The sequence below is a fragment of the Phaethon aethereus genome (genome assembly GCF_964289735.1).
Source record: "Phaethon aethereus genome assembly, chromosome: 1".
In the NCBI taxonomy this organism is placed as follows: domain Eukaryota; kingdom Metazoa; phylum Chordata; class Aves; order Phaethontiformes; family Phaethontidae; genus Phaethon; species Phaethon aethereus.
Window position 1 is genome coordinate 197,604,901 of NC_138575.1, and position 23,611 is coordinate 197,628,511.

Consider the following 23,611-nt stretch of genomic DNA (forward strand, 5'->3'; position numbering starts at 1 on the left):
TCTGAGACTTGCTCCTGGGAGTGAGCTGCCTCCAGAGCCATCTCAGACTTCTGTCTTGGAGAAAGCTGAAATGGTCCAAAACTGACAACATCTGTCAGGAATGACACAAGACACAATGTCTCCCTTGGACAGATCAGATGATCTGTTGAGATCTCTTCTAGCACTACTTTCTGTTATAACAAAGGACAGTACTTCCTGGGCTACATCCAAAGCACCGTGGCCAGCAGGTTGAGGGAATTGATTCTGCCCCTCTACTCCGCTCTGGTGAGACCCCACCTGCAGTACTACATCCAGCTCTGGAGCCCTCAGCACACAAAAGACATGGACCTGTTGGAGTGGGTCCAGAGGAGGCCACAAAAATGATCAGAGAGATGGAACACCTCTCCTATGAGGACAGGCTGAGAGAGTTGAGGTTGTTCAGCCTGGAGACGAGAAGGCTCCGGGGAGACCTTATGGCAGTCGTCCAGTACTGAAAAGGGGCTTATAAGAAAAATGGGGACAGACATTTTAGTAGGGTCTGTTGCCATAGGACAAGGAGCAATGGTTTTAATCTAAAAGAGGGTAGATTCAGACTAGATCTAAGGAAGAAATTTTTGACGATGAGGGTGGTGAACCACTGGCACTGGTTGCCCAGAGAGGTGGTAGATGCCCCATCCCTGGCAACATTCCAGGTCAGGTTGGACGGGGCTCTGAGCAATCTGCTCTAGTTGAAGATGTCCCTGCTCACTGCAGGGGGGTTGGACTAGATCACCTTTAAAGGTGATCCCAACCCAAACTATTCTATGATTCTATGATAATGAATGTGAAAAAAATGTTGAATTTGCCAGTTAACAGGCTGTACTTAGAATAAAGAAATGAGAGTCAACTGAAACTGAGAGACATGATCATGCCTACCCTGCAAATAAAAGCACATCACAACACTGCCACGAAATGTGCTTGTAGTCCAGCTGTGTTACAAGGTATTTTTTTCCAGATATTGAAAGTGGATTTCTAATATATTTGAGTTCCCTCTGAAGATGTTCCATATTTGACTGGAAATTTTTCCTCAGAACAGACTCCTATATTGCACAGTTTGTATCACTGATAGCATTTAAATTAAACTAAGTTTTTATGGAATTATTTTAAGTTATGTTCTTATACACAATTAACAAAAGTCTTGTTGCACATAGAGTTTAAATTGTTACTTAGTACAAAAGAATTTCTTTGTTTTTCAAGGAGACAAAATTACTACTTCTAAATTCATTTTGCAGTTTAATGAAACTAGTACATTTAATTTTCTCAACTAACCTCTGGTCTTCTTTCTAGGGCTTCTTTCATTAGCGGGTGAAGTTCTTCTACTAATTCCCTAAAAAATATTTGTAAACAAAACATGGTCTTCTCTGAAAAGCATCAATATTTTAATCAATACATAAACACTAATGTCTAAAGTGCAAATAAAAACTTGAGTGTATTTAAATTACAACAAAAGTAATGCATTTCAATTAGAGGCAAATAATTGAGAATATGGTAAGTGAAGAAGTACCTGAAAACAAGGGAATTTGTTCTTCCAAATCCTAATACAAGTGATTCCGTTATTTCTATGCTTTCAAGTCTCATCAAAGGCACTAGCTGCTTTAGTAAGACTCCAACAGATGGAGTTCCAATAGCCTAAAATATATTAAGAAATCATTGACATTTCATTGTCAGGATTATCAAGATTAAGTAAATACAACTTGTTTTTACAAAAAACATTGTCCAAGAATCAATATGTATCTAAAAAGCATGCTGAAATGATTTTACTATTATGGATATTAATACACCAGCCTAACTGGCTTAGCAAATAAATACATATGGGAAATCTCTTTGCTTTCATTCAGAAATTTAATTTACTTAATTTGTTCTTTCATTAAAATACTCCAGTAACTACATTTGTGGAGCTACTGCTCCTCTCAGCTTGCTACTACTTGAAACTGTATTTCATATAATATTCCTTCATGTCTGACCGGCATACAATGTTTATTCAGAAATCTGCCTTATTGCTTAATAAATTTACAAATTCAAAAATTGCAGTGCTCTACAAGGAAAGATACGGGATGACAAACTAAAGTTAACTTCAACACGTATGTCCAGAACTTCTATATTTTGAATATGTATCACCCATAATGTGAAAAAAAAGAAGTTGTATTTTGAAAATGCCATGGCTTTTGCCAAATATTTATTGACACATCATGTTGATACAGATTGTACAGGTGTTTTAACTGTTAATTATGTGCCTTAAGCAGTTTGCATATATCAAAATAATCCCCTAACTGAAATACTTTCATCAGGATATGATTTTGCAGGCAGATGCAGTTTAAAACTCTCCTAAGTGAATAATTTGTTTGAAACAGGATGCATCACCTTATTATCGTAGTTCACTGTTCCATCAGGAGTGGTAGCCATGATCTCTGGTGTTGAAGCACGCAAGTGTCCTGGGCTCATAATACTGGGCTTTGCTACTCCAAAACAGAGAATAAGATAGTTTCTCCACAAAGTAACATAGTTGTCGCCACTGTTTGCTGTACTTGTTTTCTTTGCATTAACAGGAATACTAGAATTTAAAAATAAATTGAAATTACTAAAAAAATTGGCCATTCTTAATTACACAGTATCTTTAAACACTTTAAAAGGGAATACTACCTGCTATGTAGCCACCAGCCACTATTCAACATGATACGATACATGGAAAAATCAATAAAGGTAGAAAACTAGAGTTTTCCATCTTACAAGCTGCAATTATGAAACTCAAAACTGAATATTTGGGTAGCACCTTGCAGGACTTACAGACTGATACTGAAACGTGAGGCTAAAAAAATTTTGTCTTAAAATCACACAACTCATAAAAATGAAAAATAAATGCAGATTTCTGCTTACTTTGGATCCACAAGAGGCATTATCAGTTGTAGTCTCGTGAAAGCGTATGGCCAAGCATAGCTGAGAGCTGTAGGACAATGTTTTGGTAAATTCTCCTGTCTAAGAAAACTGAAGAGGCAGAGAACCCATGGGTCTTTAACGGACTGTGCAAATATCCAGACGTGGGAAGGACTTTTCACATCATAATGGCTATTTACTAGGACGGCATTCCACTCCACCAGCCACTGCAAATCCACGCTGTGTGTTAATGGGATTGTTGTCTATGGAGAGAAAAGATAAAAAATCACAGTGACAGTCATTTATTCTCTGTCATGTCCCCTCTCAGTACTTGTCTTTATTGTCAAGCTCCATGGAAAACTTCTGGTGGATTTTTTAGACCTTTTGTGCTTCCCATCACATTGCCTTTTCACTCATGAGGAGCTTTTTACAAATGTTAATAATAGTTACCTCATTACTTCCCCTCTTGTTCTTCTTTAAAGCTCCTATTTTCTGCAATAGGCATAATAACTTGCCCACAAACCCTACGATAACTATTGATTATGCTGATCAACATGATCTCATTGTTATTTTCTATTCTCCTTGCTGCCTGCACCCATCCACTGTCTCTTGTGTGAGACTGCAATATGTAATAGCTACAGACTGTCCTTATGTTCATTGTTTGAACAGCCAGACAGAGCCTTAGCCCACGATTAAGACTCCTACATGCTATGACAATACGATAAATTCCAACGCTATTAATAAATGTTCTTCAGACTTCATCAGGGCATTTGAATATGCATGTAGGCAATTAAGTGGCTGAAACAGGTGCTTAAGCAGTTTTAATCCACTTTAAATCCTGTGACCTTCAGTGACAAGTAGGGTTCTCATATCAACAAACCATTTCTCTACTGTAATTTAAATGTTGTCTTAAGAGAACAACTTTGTGGAATGAAAACTGAAAAAGTATGTAATTTGGCATCCTTATTATTCACTTATCAGACCTCAAATAGGATGTAACAGTTGCCTGCATCCTGCATCCAGCGTTACAGAAGTGATCACTACTAAATGTAATGCCACTAAATCGACATGGCACTTCAGGATATGCTTTAGTGGGCATGGTGGTGTTGGGTTGATGGTTGGACTTGATGATCTTAGAGGTCTTTTCCAACCTTAATGATTCTGTGATTCTGTGAAATTACCACTCTCTGCTGCACTTGTCAGAACCAGGTACACAGGCAACACGTTTGCTTTGCTGTATTACTAGTGCATAGAATTAAGGCACAAAATCTAAACTTTTGCCTATAGAGACTGCAACATCCAAACCCAGATGCTGTTATTACAGCTGAATTTCCTAATTCCTGGGTTGCAGAGTCAGAACTTTCTGCTCTCAGGACAAGGGCACTAATCTCTAAGGTAGCATGTAAAACAAGCTGCCCTATCTTCAGTTCTGCTGATACTTCTTCGTTCAAAATGCTTCTCTGCTTCCTCTGGTGGCATGTTAGACTCAGCAGGCCCATGAAAGAGCAAAAGCAGAGATTCACTCCAGCTGTGAATTACTCTAGAGCTTAGGCTTAGGTTTGCAGGCAGGGCCATTTCTGAGCATGCAAGGGAGCTAAAGCTTATTCCATTCTGAAACAGATGACAGCAGTTAATGACTTCGAAGAGCCCCATGCATTAGGTGGCGCTGGCAATAAAACTTTCTCAGTGGTTCTTCTGGAGGCAGGTCACAGGTCCAGAATCTAGATAATTTTGATTATAAATTTTGTTTGGGGTTTTTTTTTTTTTTCTATTTGTAGTATCTTCCATATCCACAGTATGATTATTTTCATGGAACAGATTGTATGGGACATGGCGGAGCCTTGGAGCTCTTGGGTAGATGGCTGGACCCTTAAAGCTGAATGATTTCTTTGATTTCTAGCAGCTTTATTTTTAGTATTTCACGTCTGATATCTGTTATGTCCATGCACTATGTAGTAGCAGTAACAGCAGCAGTAGTACTTACTAGTAGCAGTAACAGTAAAGTTGTACTTACTGAATCCGAAACAGCCACATGAATAAAACTTTCAAGAATAGAAGAACTCAACTGATCCATGACATCAATCATAGGCCTGTCATCATCCTGCATAACACAGAAAACACAAGTTAACTGCTCTTCTGAATAAATTATTTCCCTTCTTATTTTTCTGGTACATGAAATAAAAACACCTAAACATTATGACATGATTCTGAAATGTGCTAAAAAAATTCACTGATAACGATGGGTGCATGTTGTCTTTTTCATATTAATCTCAAAACCAAGTCCAGGCTGTGGTTTGAAACAAAGTTAATTTGTGGCTATAGCTCACTGCTTACTGAATAAAAGCACGTATCAGAAAATCCCAAATGACTTTGGATAGCTGGTATCAAAAGACTGAAAAATTAGCTTACTGTTTATTAAAGCATTCCTTTGTCATGAACACATATATTTGTGTTCTTCGGCATTTAGATGGCTCACTGAGCTGTGACCGCCAACACACAACATGACCTTCCGTATTTCTGTATCCATAAGAAAAACCTTAGAGGTCTTTACTATACAAGGAAAATGTATGTGAATAATCTTAAATGTGTCTTATGCTGTGTTTTCTTGCAAAATCGTATGCTACAGGATAAGTTTCATTTGCAATACAAATTTATAATGCTGAGAACATAAAAATGAGCCATGCAGTAAAAAAAGGTTTTACAGTGTTTTTTACATTGCTATCATGCCAAGAGAAAATATTAAGTTGCTGTACACGTTTCCCATCAAATCCTTGTACAGGGCACATGTTATTAACGTTACATTGTTGAGTACACAGAAAGGTTTGCAGACAAAGGCAAATAGAAATGGTAAGCTCAACCCAAATGCTTTTTTGTACAATATGTGCGTATCTGCTACACTGCAGCAATTATGTTAAAAGCAACTGTAATAGTAGTTTTGAGCTTTATCTTTGGAAAAGTTTAATTCAAAGTTCCAGAAAAGGAAAAACATACCTCTGCCTGGCCAAGGGCCAGGAATAAAGCACGGATCTCTCTGAGGATTAAAACAGCTAGTTTACGTGTAGCAACCTGGAAACTACACAGCAGAACCAGTGCAAATCCTTCTACTGCATGCAGTACATTAGAATAAGGGCTTCTTTCAGACTGTATCCTGTGGCTGGATCCATTTGGTATCAACTGTAGGACAGTGCAAGGGGGAAAAATGGGAGTGATGATGTTTGAAAACCAGGTCTCCAAGAAATGCTCTATTTAACAAGGACATATAAAGAAACAAAATGCAGAGACCATGTAAATGCTGAAGTAGGAGATTGACAGCATTCTCCAAACCAGCCAGGTTTTGTTCCTTTAAGTTACCTTGTTCCACAAAACCAATATATGAGCGGAGTCCGTTGGCCAAACCCCTCCCTCTAATTTGCAATTCACTGACCTGCTTCACTCCATCCTCCACTAAAAAAATATTAATGGGTAAGCAAGACTGTGCAGACTTCACACTTTTTTTTTTTTTTTAGCAGTGCCTGTTGCCATAGGACAAGGGATAATGGTTTTAAACTAAAAGAGGGCAGATTCAGACTAGATCTAGGGAAGAAATTTATTACAATGAGGGTGGTAAAACACTAGAACAGGTTGCCCAGAGAGGTGGTAGATGCCCCATCCCTGGCAACATTCCAGGTCAGGTTGGACGGGGCTCTGAGCAACCTGCTCTAGTTGAAGATGTCCCTGCTCATTGCAGGGGGGTTGGACTAGATGGCCTTTAAAGGTCTCTTCCAACTCAAACCATTCTATGATTCTGTGATTCTGTAACTCCATGATTCTTCTACTTCAGATAGCTGGTCCTCAGGTCCTTCATTGATCCTGTAGCAGGCAACACCTTATCCTGGTAGGTGGCTTCTATAACTTCAGCCTATCAGTAAAGTCTAACAATATTTTCTGAAAAATATGTGAGGCTTTCCCTTTTCTACTTTTTTTGTAATACTCTTATTACCTATTAATTAATAGTCCTCTGTGATATAAAGCAGACATCATGCTTGCCTAAAGGAAAAAAATTTCCAATGTGATTGGGTTAGGAGATAAGAAGCCTGAAAATCATCTCTCATAGTAAAATTATCCCTGGGACAGTGCAGATGCAAAGAACTGGAGAAAAGCTGTTCAGTTCTCAGGAATGTTTGTAACACATGCAGACAGCAGGCTGTAGAAAAAATTGGGTTCTCTGATATTTCTGAATCAACCAAATGAAATGGCTATGGGAAGGGAAGACCCACTTTGCTCTTCTCAATCTTCCCACTAGCATTATCAATCAGTTTCAGTCCTGGGAAAATGTCCTTCTGCCACATCTACATAGACCTATTTCACTTTATGTGCTTTTGTCCATGTGCATATTTCAGTTGGACATGCATTCTCTTATGTTGCTCAACAACAATAACATCTGCTGTGTTACACAAGGACATAGCTGTCCTCAAAAGACAGCTGAATTAATTACCATAAAAAAACTTATGTAGTGAATTCTTCTCAGGTGAGTAAATCCAAAATACATAAACCACAGCAATACCAGGGAACATAATTTGCCTTCAACTAGTATAAATGTTAGGACACGGATCTCTTGATTTCATACCTCTGCAGATCTGGTTTTTGCCTGTTCAGAAGCTTTTCCTGGAGTGTGTATTACAAGCTTCCATTGTGTAAGCAACTGTAGCAGCAACTTCAGTGAAGTATCAAGAAGGGTATGATGCATATCGTTCACTTCACGTAGCAGAAAATTAGTAAAACCAAAGAGTACATCTTCCCGCCAGTCAACAAAGTCAACAAGTAGACCCTGAAGAGAATTCTGTGCAATATGTCGAAGTTCATCATCCATATGGATAGACAGCCTGTAAGTAAACGTAAATGTCAGGTAATAAAAATCTAAGGAATGTTTACTGTGGTAAGGAGCATATGTTTCTCAGTTACCTAACACTGATGGAAAATTCCCAATGACAATGTTAATTTCAGTGATGCTATCAGGGTTTCATTATTACTGACCAAAATTAACATACTTAACCTGTTTTTACACAGTAATTCTTGCTACAATAGTGTCCAAACATATTCATGGATCCAAGATAAGTCTTTGTCCCACTCCTGAAAGATAGTATCTTTAAAGTACATAATCACAACACCTCAGCTGCCTAACAGTTAAAATGAATCTTTAGCCAAGAAGCAAATGATAATTATTGAAAGCAAATGTTCAAAAGAAATAAAAAGAAGCATTTCAATTAAAAAACTGCTTCATGTTTTAAACAACTTAGGATAGGGAAATGGGAAAAACAGCCTCAGGACTTTCCATACTTCTAAAAACATACTGGACGCCCCCAAAGTCCTTCTGAAAGATGGTGCAATTGTATGGCAGAATAAAGTAAATTCAGATCAGTGTGTTCTGCAATTTTTGGTTCATTGCCTTTATGATGTATTTTGTTTTAATTACCCAGAAGACAGGAATTTTCTGTAGTGTGTTAGCACTTATTTTCAAAGTATTTTATCTACATTTAATCTACACAGTTGAAAACAAGGACGCGTTATAAAGAAATGGCCAGAAAGCTAGGAAAAAAACAACCAGAAAACCAAATGGAGTGGAAACAAACTCCATTCAGGTGGAACTGTATGATGAGATGTGGCTCATAACAAATTTGGTTCATTATAGCTGCCTAATTGGGAGGCAGGGGACATTTCAGTTAAGTCAAAGGAAAGTGACTGCCATGAAACTTCACCCTTGGTGAGTATGACTCCAAAAATAACTGTTACGCTTTAATGTCCACGAGACTTTCTCTATCAATTTGGAAACAGCATTTTGTTATGCTAAGAATGGACCATTTTTGTCTCCTCTTTGGAATGCCAAAAACAGAAAAACAAGCAAAACCCCTGAGACGATAATGAAGTCATCTGTGACATGACTTCTGCAATGACACAAAGTAATAATGGAAAAGAGGATACGAAAGACATACATCTCTAAGCCCAAGTTACTTCACAATGTCATTATCAAATGAGACAAAATTCAAACTGAGCATAAGAATGCACCTGTGTATTACCACTATATGACAGGCAGTTTGAGGAAGGAAGTGAATGTTAGTTGGTTTGTTTGCACTTCAGTCAATTAAATTTAAGACCTACTTAGGAATTTGTAATGAATGGTTTCAGTGGGCAGTTAAAGGCCAAAAGGTACAGTATATACTTGACATCTGCTTTACGGCTTATAATTTGAATACAGCTGTCCTGGAAGAAAGTCTAGCTGCTGAGTTACAGACTCCAGGAAACCGCCAAAAGACACATCTGTTGTGAGGATGAAAAATTCAAACCAAACTGTGAATAAAAGAACCCATTAACCCAAATATGTTATTTTATCTTTAGTGAAAAGAAAATATTTAACAGCCTTCCATCCCAACAACACAGGCCCAAACAAAACCCTGGCAGAACAGCTTCTCAGGTTCTTTTCAAAAACAGGGAGGAACTGAAACCTCACCTCTTCAAAGTTTTTTATCCTTGTACTGATTTTAAACTCTGACCCAGAGAAGACACAATATTTAAATGCAGTGTTCTCTAGAACAGGAAAGACACCTTAGGACTACATTTTTGTAAGTCAGAGAAGTAGTCAATCTGAACCCAAATAAACATGGGATAGTGTAGAGAATGTAGAAGCAGCTGTGGAGCTGGGGTACTCTGGATTTACATTAAGGTTAGGCCAGGTATTAATTCCTTAAACAGTTTATTACTTTTTTCTCTGAAGCTGTATTTTTGTAGACTGTTTTCAGTCCATGCTGTCCCAGACTAAATAGACCTAATTCTTTCAGTCCACTGATCTCTTTCTTTCCCTTGCTCTCTGGTCAGTCTCTTCTTCAACCGCAATGTCCCAGCTTGGACATTGCTCTCCAAATCAGGAATCCTTGATACTGATGAGACCAGAACTTTTAAAAAAAATCTTTCAGATTTATTCCTATCTATACATGTGAATAAGGTTTACCTTTCCACAGGAACACCATTTTTCTGTATGTGTTCAGTTCGTGATCCTGCTCGGCAATACTGAGACCCTACCCAGTTACTTCAACACCATGTTGTGTTGAAATATACGTGTCCTGAACCCTGAACTGTCTGTTAATTGCTTTCCAAGCCATTATGCGTCCACTTACTTTTACATAAATTGCGTTTCCCTTGCTTATACCTGAGAATCTATTTTAAAACAGTGTCTCAAAGATGCTGGAGCATGAGTACATGTAGGAGATGAGAACAACTTCCCAAAGATCCCTGTGTTGGGGAAAGGCTGAGCATGTAATTACTTCCAAAGTTACTCTGAAGATGCTGTCCTCAGCTCCTTTGATGTCTCACTTCTTTTCAGTCAGTCAGATAACCCAGAAGACCTACTGCCTGCTTTGTCCCAGCATGGAAATTACCCAAGAAATGCTTACAAACTGATTGTTGCTAAAGAATCACAACTGACCTTTTCTGCATGAAGTTTGATGATAAAGATAGACCAGTGGTTATATCGACAGTCATGAAACTTAAGGCAGGAAGCACTAATTTAGAAAGAAACTGGTCTCCATCCTAAGAGTAGTGATGGGTCTGACCTGGACAATCCTCTGTGATTGAAGAGCTGTGACCAGAATGGATACGTGCTTTCTACCAGCTGATAAAGGCCATTACTAAGGTTAGAAAGTTAGTTAAAATATTGGATTAAAGGAAAATATGTCCTTTTAAATTTTCCTTAAGCAGAATTGATGTAACTATTTAAGATGGTATTTGTAAAATTTCATAATGTAATGATTTAAAACAACCCACATGTGATTTACAGCAGAGGATGTAAGCAAAAGGAAATCAAGCTGGCCATGCACCACAGCACACCTACCGTTGGCTGCAGTTTCGGTGTGTTTGGCTGTCTGCATTCTTTACTACCAGCAGAATTAATTGTTTCACTGTTTTAGCACATCACTAGGAGTTGGGTGTTCACAGAGCAGAAAAAAATGCTTTTGCATGTAACTCTGGCTCCCACATCTGCCATTCCTCATAGATGTTTCAAAAACAAGAACAGAGTGGCAAAGATTGCTTTGTCACAGTTACCTGAGAGTAATAGGATGTTAGCACCTCGTGGCTCAATTTACTACCATAATCCCCTTACATAACTAACACATGCTGGAATCTTTGACTTGGATACTACAACTGAAATGTAACAGACTTTTCTGTACTGACCAGTACCTGTTATCATAATTATTTGCAGTATGTCACTGATCTGACACCCTGAAACCTAACTGTTTTAGCAGTCGTGTTGTGGAATACCTTGTTCAGTGAAGTGAAGTCTATCTAGATGAATTCAATGGACCCCAAGCAGGGAGGATATGATATTTAAACTTACCATTTTCTTTACTTATGTCTTAGAATAATAATTTAAAAAAAATTATTATAAATTAAAACTGTTTTTTGAAAGATACCACATCAAACATATTCTGTTTTACCACAGACAGACATGTGGGAAATCATAAACTAAAACTAAATGTCTCCATGTTTGTTCAGTACACAGAAGAGATGTTTTCTCCTGTTAATCAGAATGCTGTGCTGGTTAAAAAAAGGTAATAAATGATGAATATCGTGAAGAACAGTGAATATCATGCAACCTACAAACTGATAGAAAAAGAGTTCTGGCTGATGCATCTATTCTCTTATACAATTAGGAGTCTGTAATACAAACACAATGACTGTAAAAAGATGCTAGGACTTCCATGTCTTATCCATTAATAGCAAATTACATAAGCATATGATTTTGTCTGAGAAACAGTTACACATTCATCAGCTCAGTTTGTCATTCTGTTCCCCTTGAGCAGTCATTTAATGCTCAAACAGCTTACCTAGCCAGCAAGTCGATCAACTCAAGTTTTGACATTCCATCAGGAAGCAATCGAGGAATAGCAGCAACACATGTTCTGAACAGATCGATTTTTGGTTTTCTTTCACCACTGAAAAATTAAAACAGAATTTTGACTGTTTAACATGTAACTGTGTTAAATGATCCACCTACAGTTTTTCAGAAAAGGGCTGGACATAATGGAGTGCCAGCGATCTACTAAGAACATCAAGACAGAAAGCTAGACACTATAAATGAAATAAGAAGAAAAACATGAATACATGTTTCCATTGAATGAATGGTTTTGATTCTGATGTTTTTCATGCATTGTATCCATACAGTACTTGAAAAATCAATTATTACTGATTAATTTGTTTCTTTCTGAGAGCAACTGGCACGTATATCAAGATGGAGTTATAATGTAGGAGGATTCCTCCATCAAGATGAGCATTTGCAGGATGCAAGCTTTGGATGAGGCAATGGGAAAAAGCTGGGGTGTTCTCCATCACAGTGCAGCCATATTATACCAGTTGTATAAAAAAAATAGCAAATACCTAAGAAGCCCAAATAACAAGACTGAAGATCCAGACAGTTGCCCTCAATATGGCAGAGATCTGTAGAAACTGCACACCACACATAATTTATTAGATTGAAAAAGGAGTGTAATTTAGAGACACAGTGGCCAGAGAGTTTCTGTTGATCCCTGCCTGAGATAGCAGCACTTCAGCAACCATTATAAGTTAAAATACATTTTAGTAGCCACAAGGCTGCTCTAATCTGTGCAATGCCTCAACTGCTCCCTAACAGCCTGGGAAAGTGGTTGAGTCTAAAGTTCAGCATGAACCAAAAACTAGGTTGGGAGTCCTTAAATCTTCTAAAAGTAGCTCAAGTTTCAGCTGCTGATTGTTTTCACAACAGATGCAGTTGTTTTCTGACTTGTTTCCAATATTTTTTGGTTAAGAAGGCAGATTAAAGAAGTCCTTCAGACAGATCCCAAAATGAGGGGTTTTTTATTTGCTCATTTTTAACTCAGTGATCTATTATTTGACGATTGAGTATTGAGGAAATAACCAAAGCATAACAGCATTTCAAACTGTACAGTCTTTCCCACAACATTATTAATTATTTGCCTGTTATATGCTTTGGAAGAATCAAAAGAGCAAGGTCCTGTTTAGGGACCATACTATAAATATGCAGAGAAAGACTGGTCCTGCTTTAATATGCTTCCAATCGAGCTAGAAAAGAATGGGGGGAAAAAGAAAGACACCGAGAAGCATTGTACTTAACAGCACATCGAAATTTAGTGACAAAACAGAAAATGAACCCAGCTTTCCTGCACCCCAGTCCAATGCCCTGCTTACTACATCACTCTGCCTCTCCACCCAGCAGAGGACATTGCATTTGGATACCTTACTTCTGTGTCCAGCCATAGAGAAAGCCTGCATGCAATACCATCTCAAAAGCCTAAAACGAGATTTATAGAGTAACACTGAGTATTCACTGAAATACTTGGTATAGACAAGGCATAAACTGACATTAGGCTTACTTAATTCAAAGATTAAAAACAGTTTTGCAGTGCATACCATTCTTTCTCTTAACACCGGTATACTTATCAGTTTGGATATATATTACATTAATAAAACGATGATATGATTTTAACCTACTGACTTAAATTGTACAGAGGAAAAACTGTTTTCATAATGAAATATCTCTGTCTCACTGTATCTATATCCTAACAGATAGAATTTGAAAGAAGGTGCCAGCAACTGACTTGAAAAAGAGTAAATACAACACCTTATCTGAGAATTTGGTTATAAACAAAACCTTTAAACTACTATTGCTAATGCAAATACTATTTGGATTAATAAATAGGACAAAATATTATATATTTATAGTTGTGAAGAGTAAAGTGCCATTGGTAATTTTATCTGCAGGCAAACCAATGAGTCTTCCTTGCTGACTTGAAATGGAAAGTGAACTTCACAGAGTTTGCTTAATATCAGTCCTCAGTGAGGGTAAACTGCATTTAAAATGGAGGCATGTAAAATAATAGTCTGAGAGGAAACTCTTCCAAAGGCAAATGAGTAATTATTTATAAATATAAAATCTGTGGGTGTTCTGTGGCTTATCAGCTGCTGAGAGGAGGAGCAGGAGAAGATCCAAGTCTGAGGCTCAAGTTCCCAACTTATCTGGGCTACCAGGCGCAGCACGCGGAGTGCTGGCAAGGGGGCCCGCACAGGGCTCTGCAGTCATCTCTGGCTCACTCAGGATCCGACGGGACGAGCTCTGGATGAACACACCGACAGCTGTCCTCACCTGGAAGCTTGTGTTTCCATACCAGCAGTATCAGATTTTAGTTGGGTATTGTCAGAAAAAATCTTTGAGGTACTTGCAAGAACAGGTTTGTATGTTAGAAAAATGGATGCCCTATTCTGATTAGATGTTGGAAAGTAATTAAAATGAGTATTGAAATTCATACCCCAGTGGAGGATGCAAAGGACACTCCTTAGTCAGGATTTTAGTAAGACTCTTCAAAGAGGCATTTACTACTTCAAAAATAGATGGTTAAAGGATCAGTCATTAAATACAGAAGCATTTCTAACACTGCCAAAGAAAATTACACAATCTGTATACTTTAAAATGTTATGACTATTCATTGCCTAGCTACCTTCCTTTTATTCTTATTTTATTTGTTATTAAAAATATCATTATGATACTCAGTTTATACAGTAACATTAACTATATGTAAATACAAGAAAAGCCGTAACTTTAAAATATAGATAAATCTGGTGTTGTACCTATATATTAAAGCCCATAAGAACTCAAAACAAATACCTAACTCTAGTGAAGCATGAAGTTCTGTGAATAAAATCATAAGCAATTACATCAAAAGAATTTATCGGCTTTTCCAGTTATCATGCACAATGCAGTTTTAAAAGGGTCATTTAAAATGCTGATAGTAACAGCTAATGATGTTTTCAACGACTTCACATGATTTTAGATCGACTGATAATTAAGCATCCCAGATATTTTTTTCCCTTGGAAGAACAAGTAAAAATGTGTTCTAATGTGTTTTTTCTTCCAAGTGTATATATTAAGTTACAGCTTATCTGGATGTAAAGTACAACACAAAAATACAGTAACTTACATGTCTAGATCTTCCAACCTTAAAATCTTTATATCTCTGACAAAAGTTACTGCCAAACCGTAAGACTTCCTGAAATTTAAAACTCTTTTAAGTCTGTTTGTTCCCTGACTCTAAAAGTAAACAACACTTTGGTGATGCTGAGAAACCATAGAAAGGATATTTATAGCTAAGGTTAAGTACACTTCTTATCTAAGTGCTCAAGGTTTTACTATGCAATTATATTTTGGGAATAAAACGTGAGTTTCAAAACTCACTTTCCCTCTCGCAAAAGCCTAGATACCCAAAATGGTTTTGAAAACTGGCTGTGAATACTGAGTACTGGGTACTATAGTACTGGGCAGTACTGTAGGAAAAATATGAAGTATTATTGGATAGTTATATTGGCATTTAATGTAACAAAGTAAGACAATGCTAAAGACACAAAGGGCTTACAATCTCATCTACACAGTCACAGCAAGAAACAAGGACAGAGGAATGACATTAAAAAATAAAGATTATATCAGCTGTAAAAGGTAGTTGAATTTGGCCAGTCATTGCAGTCTATCAAACACTCAAGGTATTTTTAGCAAGTTGTCCTTTTTTTTCACAGCAGCTGAGAAAAGCAGTCTCAAAGAGACCAATGTCCTTTTCATAACACCTCAAACTTTTTTCCAGGGGTTGTTTCTCCTAGCATCACTACCATGTCCACCCCCCTAACAGGAAAGATATGCAAGGTCTCCTTACAGTTGGGATCTGTACTATCTGTGCTCTGCATGTGTCAAATGCTGTCTCTGTGTCTCTAAAGTCTGCTAGATGTCCAGCTCACTAGAACTCTCTCCAGGATACTTCCCTCATTAATAATTTTAGATGAGAGTGTAAAATGCTGCTGTTCAACACTGCTTGACACGTATTGGTTTGATTCTGTTCCAGTGGGGTACTGCTTAAATCCAAGACTCATCACAAAATTACTTGGGTTTTTAATTAATATTTGATTTTGATTATCAGGCATGAATAGTAATGGGAATTTTGAAATATTATTATTAATAGGGATTTACAGAATTTGTTGCATTCATTTTGAAGTTCAGTGACGCAAATATACCCTGAAACAGTTCTGAGCATAGGCTAACATGATTCCTGCTCTGGGCTTTCAACTGCTACCGTCTAAACAAACATTCATAGGCTTCAGATGTGATTTTGGCTACACCGAGAGCATCAGTTCAATCCCAAACACTGCAACGTGCAAAGAAGTACAATCAACTTGTCATAAACAGTTTTTCAAAGTATATACTAAGCCAAATGTTCTTGTTTCTTGCTATTTCTCAGATGACTCATGACAGACAAAAATAGAGAAAAAGTTCTGAAATTACATCTAAATATTTTAAGGGATTTACTGTTCTTTAGCACTCACGTAATCATGTCTTCAGGTTCTTTGTTAAGCATCTGTATGTTGGTTAGCATCATGCACCGACCCACTTCCTTGTCAAGATGTCTGAGTATGTTGTCCACGGCTTTTCTTACTTGAGAATAATACAATGACATACCTGCAACAATATGCATCTTTGTGTAATTTGGGAATTTATAGATACGTATATTTTGAAAAAGCAAGCTGTTTACTCATGCTGTGCTGCATGAATAAAGAAAAATATTTTCCTCATGAGATAGCGTATTCCACTAGTAATGATATCCTGATTCAAAGATGGACTATGTTGCCCTCTCCAAAAAGAATACTACTGTATGTAAAAATAGCCTAAGTGAGAGAGAGAGATATATACACACACACACGCGTACATATTTTTCCTGGAGAAAAAATTAAAAAATACCTAGTCAAAATATGCCCTTACATAGTCAAATGAAGCCACACAGTTTCCCAAGTTATACAATATATTTTGTGACTTCTCATGACAGAAGTAAAAGCTCTGATGCAGTAGCAAGGTTTAAAGAAAAGGAGCTCTCCTAAAACTTATTTGGTATGGAAATTAATGGCATGAGATTTTATGTGAAAACCAGTATTAGACATACAGCTTTACAGCAGCTGATGGACATCAAATACTTTAAAAATAAAACTTGGATTAACTCTTTTTCTATATTCATCAAAGGCTAAAATTCTAATTTTCTTAATGAAATTTTATATACTAACACTGAACACTCTATTTTTAATCATCTATTCTCTAGTCAATTCTTTTTCTATTTGACAATGTAAGCTTAGAATTTCAAAATTACATCAGTTTTCAGATCTGATATGATCAAAAATTCAATGGCAGAGTAGAAGGCAAAAGAAAATACAGGAATTACCTAGCTTAGTCTCACATATTATACATGGAAACTAGAATACTGTATCATAAAATAGTGAAGAAATTGCTAATAAAATATAAAAATTCAATAAAGCAAACATTTATTAACAAATGCATGAGGAATAACCAAAATGAACTGAATTAGTGACAGGACTAAATACTCTGTCTGTTGTACATTTCAACAGCAGTGGGTCCTGCATTGGTCATTTTCTTGATATTACTACAATAATCTAGCAACAGTACAACACAGGTCTTTGTCACTGGTGTAAAAATATGTGGACTTTGTTTCATTCACATAACTTTGGGGACTTAATGAAGTGCTAAGGGGAGTAGCCAAATTTTCTTTTTTGCCAGCAAAAAACAGACACCTTCAGGGCATGATATAGAAGCTCTTCTACAGCACAGGATTCTCTCTCTACATTGATTACAAAGGAAGCCCAAGGCAACAGTGCTTTTCAGCTAGGTACTTCAGTTCAGCCTTATTTTACATTTAGAAGTTTCTGCTGTTTTGCAAGTTACACTTGGTGTGAGATTCTGCAATTAAAATGAGGATATCAAAGGATTCTTTGCTGGTTTTCAAAGCTCATACATCTTCTGAGGACAAGCACTGTTTCTAATAAGATTAATATTCACGAATAAACACAGCTATTCAGCACTGAAAGAAGATAATTCTTAACCATCTGTGTACTTAACGCCCCTCCAGAATACAGGGTTGCTACCACTTATGGAGCACAACTGAGGACTTTCCCTGAAATAATTAAAAAAAACAGTATTTGTCAAACTAAAGCATGCATTTCATTAGAACGCACAACAAAGTAAATGTTTGCAATAAAGAAATCAATTGAATACTTAACAACAGTAAATTAGTCTGCTCAGGTACTGGAGACTTTTCCACATTCATTCTCATTCAAGTTTCTATATTGTCTGTTCTCTTACTGACCTATCATTTTAGCTTCCTCCTCTGTAAGAGTCTTGCTCAAATACGTTTTCTTCACTCTGAGAGTGTTTCCAGAGGGAAGGACAGCTCCAGTCACTGGCATTGGAGGCTCACCATCTTTTTGCTGCAAGCTATCAGCAATTACCAAGAAAGCTCTCAGACCAATATTCATTCTCTGTAAAGTTCAGAAGATTAATGAGTATTATAATAATATAATCACATTCTACTTATATTCTTCAATCATTTTGAAATTTTGAGTATGCACTTTCCAGCATTTTTTTCTGTATCTTCACTAGGTTAAGTAGTCTGATACATTTTACAAAAAATGCCTATGAAAAAAAATTGTGAATCCATATCTGCACTATGAGCAGTGCTCTCCCCTCTCAAAACATTTATGTCTATTATTATCTTTTTATCTTCAGGATAAAACACATGGATATGACCTGGAGTTTAGTAATGTGTCTTAACTGGACCTTCAGTTAAACACAAATGTCCTGTGTAGTCCATTACAAAAAAAGATCAGTAACTGTCTCAAAAGACCCCAGGGTTGACCACACTGAGTGAAAAGTCTAGAATGGTGCTCAGCACTGGAACTGCAGCGTGAAACTTTGTGAAGATGGGGCTAAGTGACCTGAATGCCTTCCGGGAATCCACCAGAGGAAAACTTGCAGGCTTTGCATTGCAATGATTAAGACCAGAATGTTTTCAATTTCTCAGAAACGCATTCCTAATCACAGAGGCTGTCCTACTGACAGTCTCCCAGAGGTGCACTTATGGAGACTGTGGGTATTTTTTTTAGAATGTTAAATTCTATGTACATCAAAAAGTAGCCCTTTTACTCATTGTTTTCAGACTTACATTGTTGTTGAGAAACAGTAAAATTTCAGATGTTGATTCATCATGAATCCTGCTCATTGCAGGAGGGTTGGACTAGATGACCTTTAAAGGTCCCTTCCAACCCAAACTATTCTATGATTCTATGATTCTAAGAAGTTAAGGACTATGTCCATTCCCTATAAGCTCAGCTCCATGCAATGCTAATACACAATGTCCTTTGCAGGACCTTCCTCAGTGAATACTGCAGGTGAGTGACCCAGAACGTGGTGGGGACTGCCTGCTCAAGAATTCTGTTTCATTTTTCTTTACTCTTCTGGAGAAAGATGAAAGCTGTGCTCAAAGTAAAGCTTGCCTTTCACTTCTGCTGCTTTTAACAGTAAAAAGTTTAATCTACTCTTCCAAATATTTTTTTGTATCAAATATAATTTTTGTAAGGTAGCTCATTCTATTATAGCATCTTAGTGAGTAGATATGACTGCTTAATACTGCAAGATTAGTTGGACATATTTTAAGAGATCATCGCAAATGCCTTTTATTTTTCATGTGTTTGTTCTTAGTTTTCAAATTAAAATGTTTTCAAAATTATAAGCAAATACATTATTTTCAAGAGAAACTTTCATTATTTTACCACTTATTTTTATTTTCATTTATTACAAGTTTTTCAAATTTCTGATTGTTTTCTCTAGGCAAAGCACTAGGAAGCTGACTCATGACACTAACACTAGTGGAGCTTTACTGGTCAGAGCAGTAAAACTTTATTAGAAGGTTTTTCTTTTTTGTCACCTTCAATTCTTTTTGCATCATGTACTCTTTTCCAGTAAAACTGTTTTGAAAAACATTTAGATTGTTTAAGAAAATTTATTTTTGTATTAGAACAGTTTAAGGCATTGCATATAACAACAACAGAGTGATAAGGAAATACTATGATCAATAGTTTTCTTTTTGTTATACATTTTCACTACTTCACATTCGATAATCTTCACCAAGGAAACATGAGATAGGCATAAACAATGTGACATTCCACAAATCAAAGTCCACAGATGTATTTTACCAATAAATCAAGTTCAAGATCTGGCCTGAAAACTGGACAAAGGTGAAAGCATGCTTAGAATGTAACCAGAAAGTAAATGTAGCACAATACAATATATATTAACTGAAAAATGGAGATGCACATCATACCTCAGGGTTGAGACTGAAAGCTTTTGCTGGTTTTCCGACACAAAGGAAGTCAAAGATAATTTCTTTCATTGCAAAATCTAAACGTTCCTAAAATAGTAAAAATATTGCAAATCATTAAGCTGCTCACTTCTGCTACTTATTTGCTTTAAGGCAACAGAATTTTGAAAACCAGTTCAATCAGGATTTATTAAAATGTATGGAAAAACAGATTGTCAGAAGTATGCAGAACATATGATCAGATCTAAGCTTTCAACACTGCTCTATGTTGACAAATTCAAAAATTTATAGCATTTAAATAGAAGATGATATATTTTGGAAATAAAGCTTTTAATTATTTCATTTAAACTGTGGTAATTATGTTACTAACATAGTATTTTACACAAAAGGAGCTTGTTCACAGATGGCACAGTTCAGGAAAGATTTTAAGCACCTGTTTAATTCATTCCTATTCAGAGACTTTAAATATATGCTTAAGTGCTTTGCTCAATGGGAATGTTTTCTGAATTTAAGTAATAAAAAAGATGGAACTTCCAGTGCTGAAGGTTAGTTTGTTTTAGCAATTCTCATGTGAACTGATGAAAACTAAATGTGTCAACTACATGTTGAACTTCGTTTTCCTCTGACTTACTGCTTTAAAAGCACTGCAGCTCATTGTCCTATATAGTAGGAATGATTCAGTATCAGGACAAAATATGGCTTATTGTTTTGAACTTTACTGACAGTCAGAGCCTGTCAACAAATGCATTTTCTGACTTGCTGGCAATTCAAAAAAACTGACAAAAAATACATTTGAGTTGAAAACATTTTTGTTCCTTTTCAGTGGAACAAAGTAAATCAAAACCTGTTGTTCAAAAGAAGCCTGCCCCAGCTCAATCTATAATTTCATCATTGCCTAGACAAAAGGTACTGACAGTGTGGTTGCAAAAAATTCAGACAATGGAAGTTAATTTATTTGTTAATTTGCTATTGGGAAAACATCAATTAGAAAGTCATATGCACAGTTGTCCCATACCTGTGCAATAAACTGTATTATTTTCACAAAGATGTTTAGAGGCATATCTCTTGGCACAACACCACGGGACCCTTTTGGGAAAAGCGTTGTGACAATAGTAATAAGTCGACTGTAAAAGAAGGGAAAAAATCATTAGACATTTCTGGACCTTGCAGACCTTCACTTACCATGAAACATAAATTGGAAATCCTACTCTACTTAGAAAGACTAGAATGTATTTCCTTTGAAATGAAGAGGTAATGGTGTATCTTGTTCTGATCCTTTGTTACAAATTCAATGTGATTATTTTATTTCATTACTACATTACAAGTAACAATAAACCAGTCAATGACATGGCACTACAAAAATATTTCTAACTTTAACCAGGCAAAGAGTGATTTTTGTTTCTTCCAAAAGCAGAAACACTTTATACAGTAATAGGTGGGAGAATGACTGACAGTACCACAAAAGGGAGTATTTTGTTGTGTACAGCTGAGTTTTTAATTTCACAACAGGAATAGGTTCAATTCAAAGGAATTCATGAGCACTGTAAAACCTCTTCACTGGCAACATCCACTCTACAAGGCCTGATTATCATTAAAAATACAGCACCTTACCTCTGGGTAGTTGTGTTGCTTTCACATTTAATTCTGATCATGTAAACCCACAGTAGTCTGTACAGAGATTCCAGTGCAACTCGAGCCATTTTTGGGTCCTTATTCTAGAGAAATATGTAGTGGAAGAATAAACTTCGGGCACAAATTAGAAAGGAAGTTCAGCACTTAATGGATGTCTAGGTTCAGAGTTTTCATAATGACCCTACAAAAAAGATACAGCCTCACAGCTGCCCAGTACCCCATTCCTGTAGCTGCAGGACACCTATGCACCTGACCTACCCCTCCTGGTATTAAAGTTGTCAAAAATCCCAAGACTCAAGTTAGTTAAATTAGATACATGTTATAAATTAAAATCTCTGTTTGAAAACCACCTCAATTTGACTCTGAAAAGAAAACCTAATCTTCAGTTCATGTTGTTAAATGAAAAGCTGTTGCCCTACGGTGGAGACCTGGTATGAAGAACACAGCAGATAAAGAGAGGCACTGCACATATTCAAAAGTGAACAGAAAAAATCTGTGGATGCTTAGGCTGGCCTAATTAACATGGCATCCGGGATCAGCTGGACTGAACTGGATTAGCTGCCTGGATGGCTGTTTATTTTTGGAAACTTTTGAACTAGTAAAAGAGTGGTTTTGGATCTCTCTGGTCATATACAGTTTTATGTTTCTGTGGCAGTTTCAAGGGCTTTCTGAGTAGTGTGCAAGTACGTGCAGTCCAACCAGATGGTCTCCTGTGTGTTGGGCCATACACTGGGCTAAACTTTGAAGGAGTCCAGTACACTTTGACCAGAGATTTGCCTGGCCCACAGTGCAAATCTCCATGGCAGAGAGGTGAATTTTTTCTGCCAACTCATGCTGAGTCACAGATCAAAGACCGTGGTTTGATGGCTTGATCAAAGAATCTGCAAACAACACCATCAATAATTATTGAATGTGTATAGACCTAGGTCCTGCAAAATGGAAGGAAGACAACCCACCGATGATAGTGATAGGGATATGGCTTCAACTTCCAACATGGCATCTGTCACAAGCTTAGGAACAGGAACACTGTCCTTGGCTTGCAATTGTCATTTAACTCCTTGACAATCAAGCTTTATATGGAACAGAAATTTGAAAAACATTTTGTTTTTTATAACAGCATATGATGGTTGTAGCACATGATTAGAATAAGTAGTAAAAGGAATGCCAAAGTTTACGTGGCCTATTAATCTTTGCAGGATTTTAAAATCATAACTTTTGTTACAATCAGTTTATTTAATAACCTGTTTACTTTCAATCCATTTTTCATCAGGTAACATCATGTCAGTCCTTGTAAATCGCACTCCTAAGAATCCGTTTTCTTCAACAGGTGATGGAGTACCTTTATCAAAGTTTATTGTTACTCCAAAGCTTTCAAGAAAACAGCAGACACTGTGGCTAACTGAGTTAAACTAACGAGAGCTTGTGACGTCATGCCTATAAGCAGAAGTCCAAATATTCCAGTGATGAGATATTTCAGCTGCAAGGGTCGTTGAGAAGAGATAGAGGAGTAAAAGGCTGAGACTGATATCATTGGAGCTTTCTGAAAACAGTAGACCAGTCTTCTGTCAGAAACAGCAAGCTGCATAGCAGCAGCAGGATTGAGAGGAAGATGATAAAAAGCCTGAGAAACATCCAGGGAAATCACAGGCATGTCCACGGGCAAGATCTGTGAAAGTGCATGGTGGCTGGGTGCCCAGTACTTTGGAAAACTGAGAGAAGTCCACCACCAACTGAGCCTCTTCATTATTTTGCGGATTTTTTTCAACAAGAAAAACCCAGGCAGTAATCCTACTGGGACAAGGAGTATTTGGCCTAATATATCTGACATCTTCACTTTCCCAACAAGAGGTATTGGCACTGGATGCAGCTCC

The 23,611-nt window shown here is 36.9% G+C and overlaps 1 protein-coding gene across 2 annotated transcripts in view; it reads right to left on the minus strand.

Annotated features, from left to right (window-relative positions):
• FRY (FRY microtubule binding protein) overlaps positions 1 to 23,611 on the minus strand; it is a gene marked incomplete at its 3' end in the record, with an annotated part of 178,470 nt that overhangs the window by 80,206 nt on the left and 74,653 nt on the right. For both annotated transcript variants that reach the window (XM_082001351.1, XM_082001350.1), the window contains exons 12-24: positions 21,720 to 21,823; positions 21,124 to 21,232; positions 20,112 to 20,198; positions 18,099 to 18,270; positions 16,276 to 16,408; positions 11,745 to 11,852; positions 7,496 to 7,751; positions 5,881 to 6,063; positions 4,904 to 4,990; positions 2,893 to 3,152; positions 2,380 to 2,569; positions 1,523 to 1,647; positions 1,288 to 1,345 (exon numbers count right to left, since the gene is read on the minus strand). In XM_082001351.1, coding sequence (XP_081857477.1) covers positions 1,288 to 1,345; positions 1,523 to 1,647; positions 2,380 to 2,569; positions 2,893 to 3,152; positions 4,904 to 4,990; positions 5,881 to 6,063; positions 7,496 to 7,751; positions 11,745 to 11,852; positions 16,276 to 16,408; positions 18,099 to 18,270; positions 20,112 to 20,198; positions 21,124 to 21,232; positions 21,720 to 21,823 — 1,872 coding nt within the window. The remainder of the gene's footprint in view (positions 1 to 1,287; positions 1,346 to 1,522; positions 1,648 to 2,379; positions 2,570 to 2,892; positions 3,153 to 4,903; positions 4,991 to 5,880; positions 6,064 to 7,495; positions 7,752 to 11,744; positions 11,853 to 16,275; positions 16,409 to 18,098; positions 18,271 to 20,111; positions 20,199 to 21,123; positions 21,233 to 21,719; positions 21,824 to 23,611) is intronic.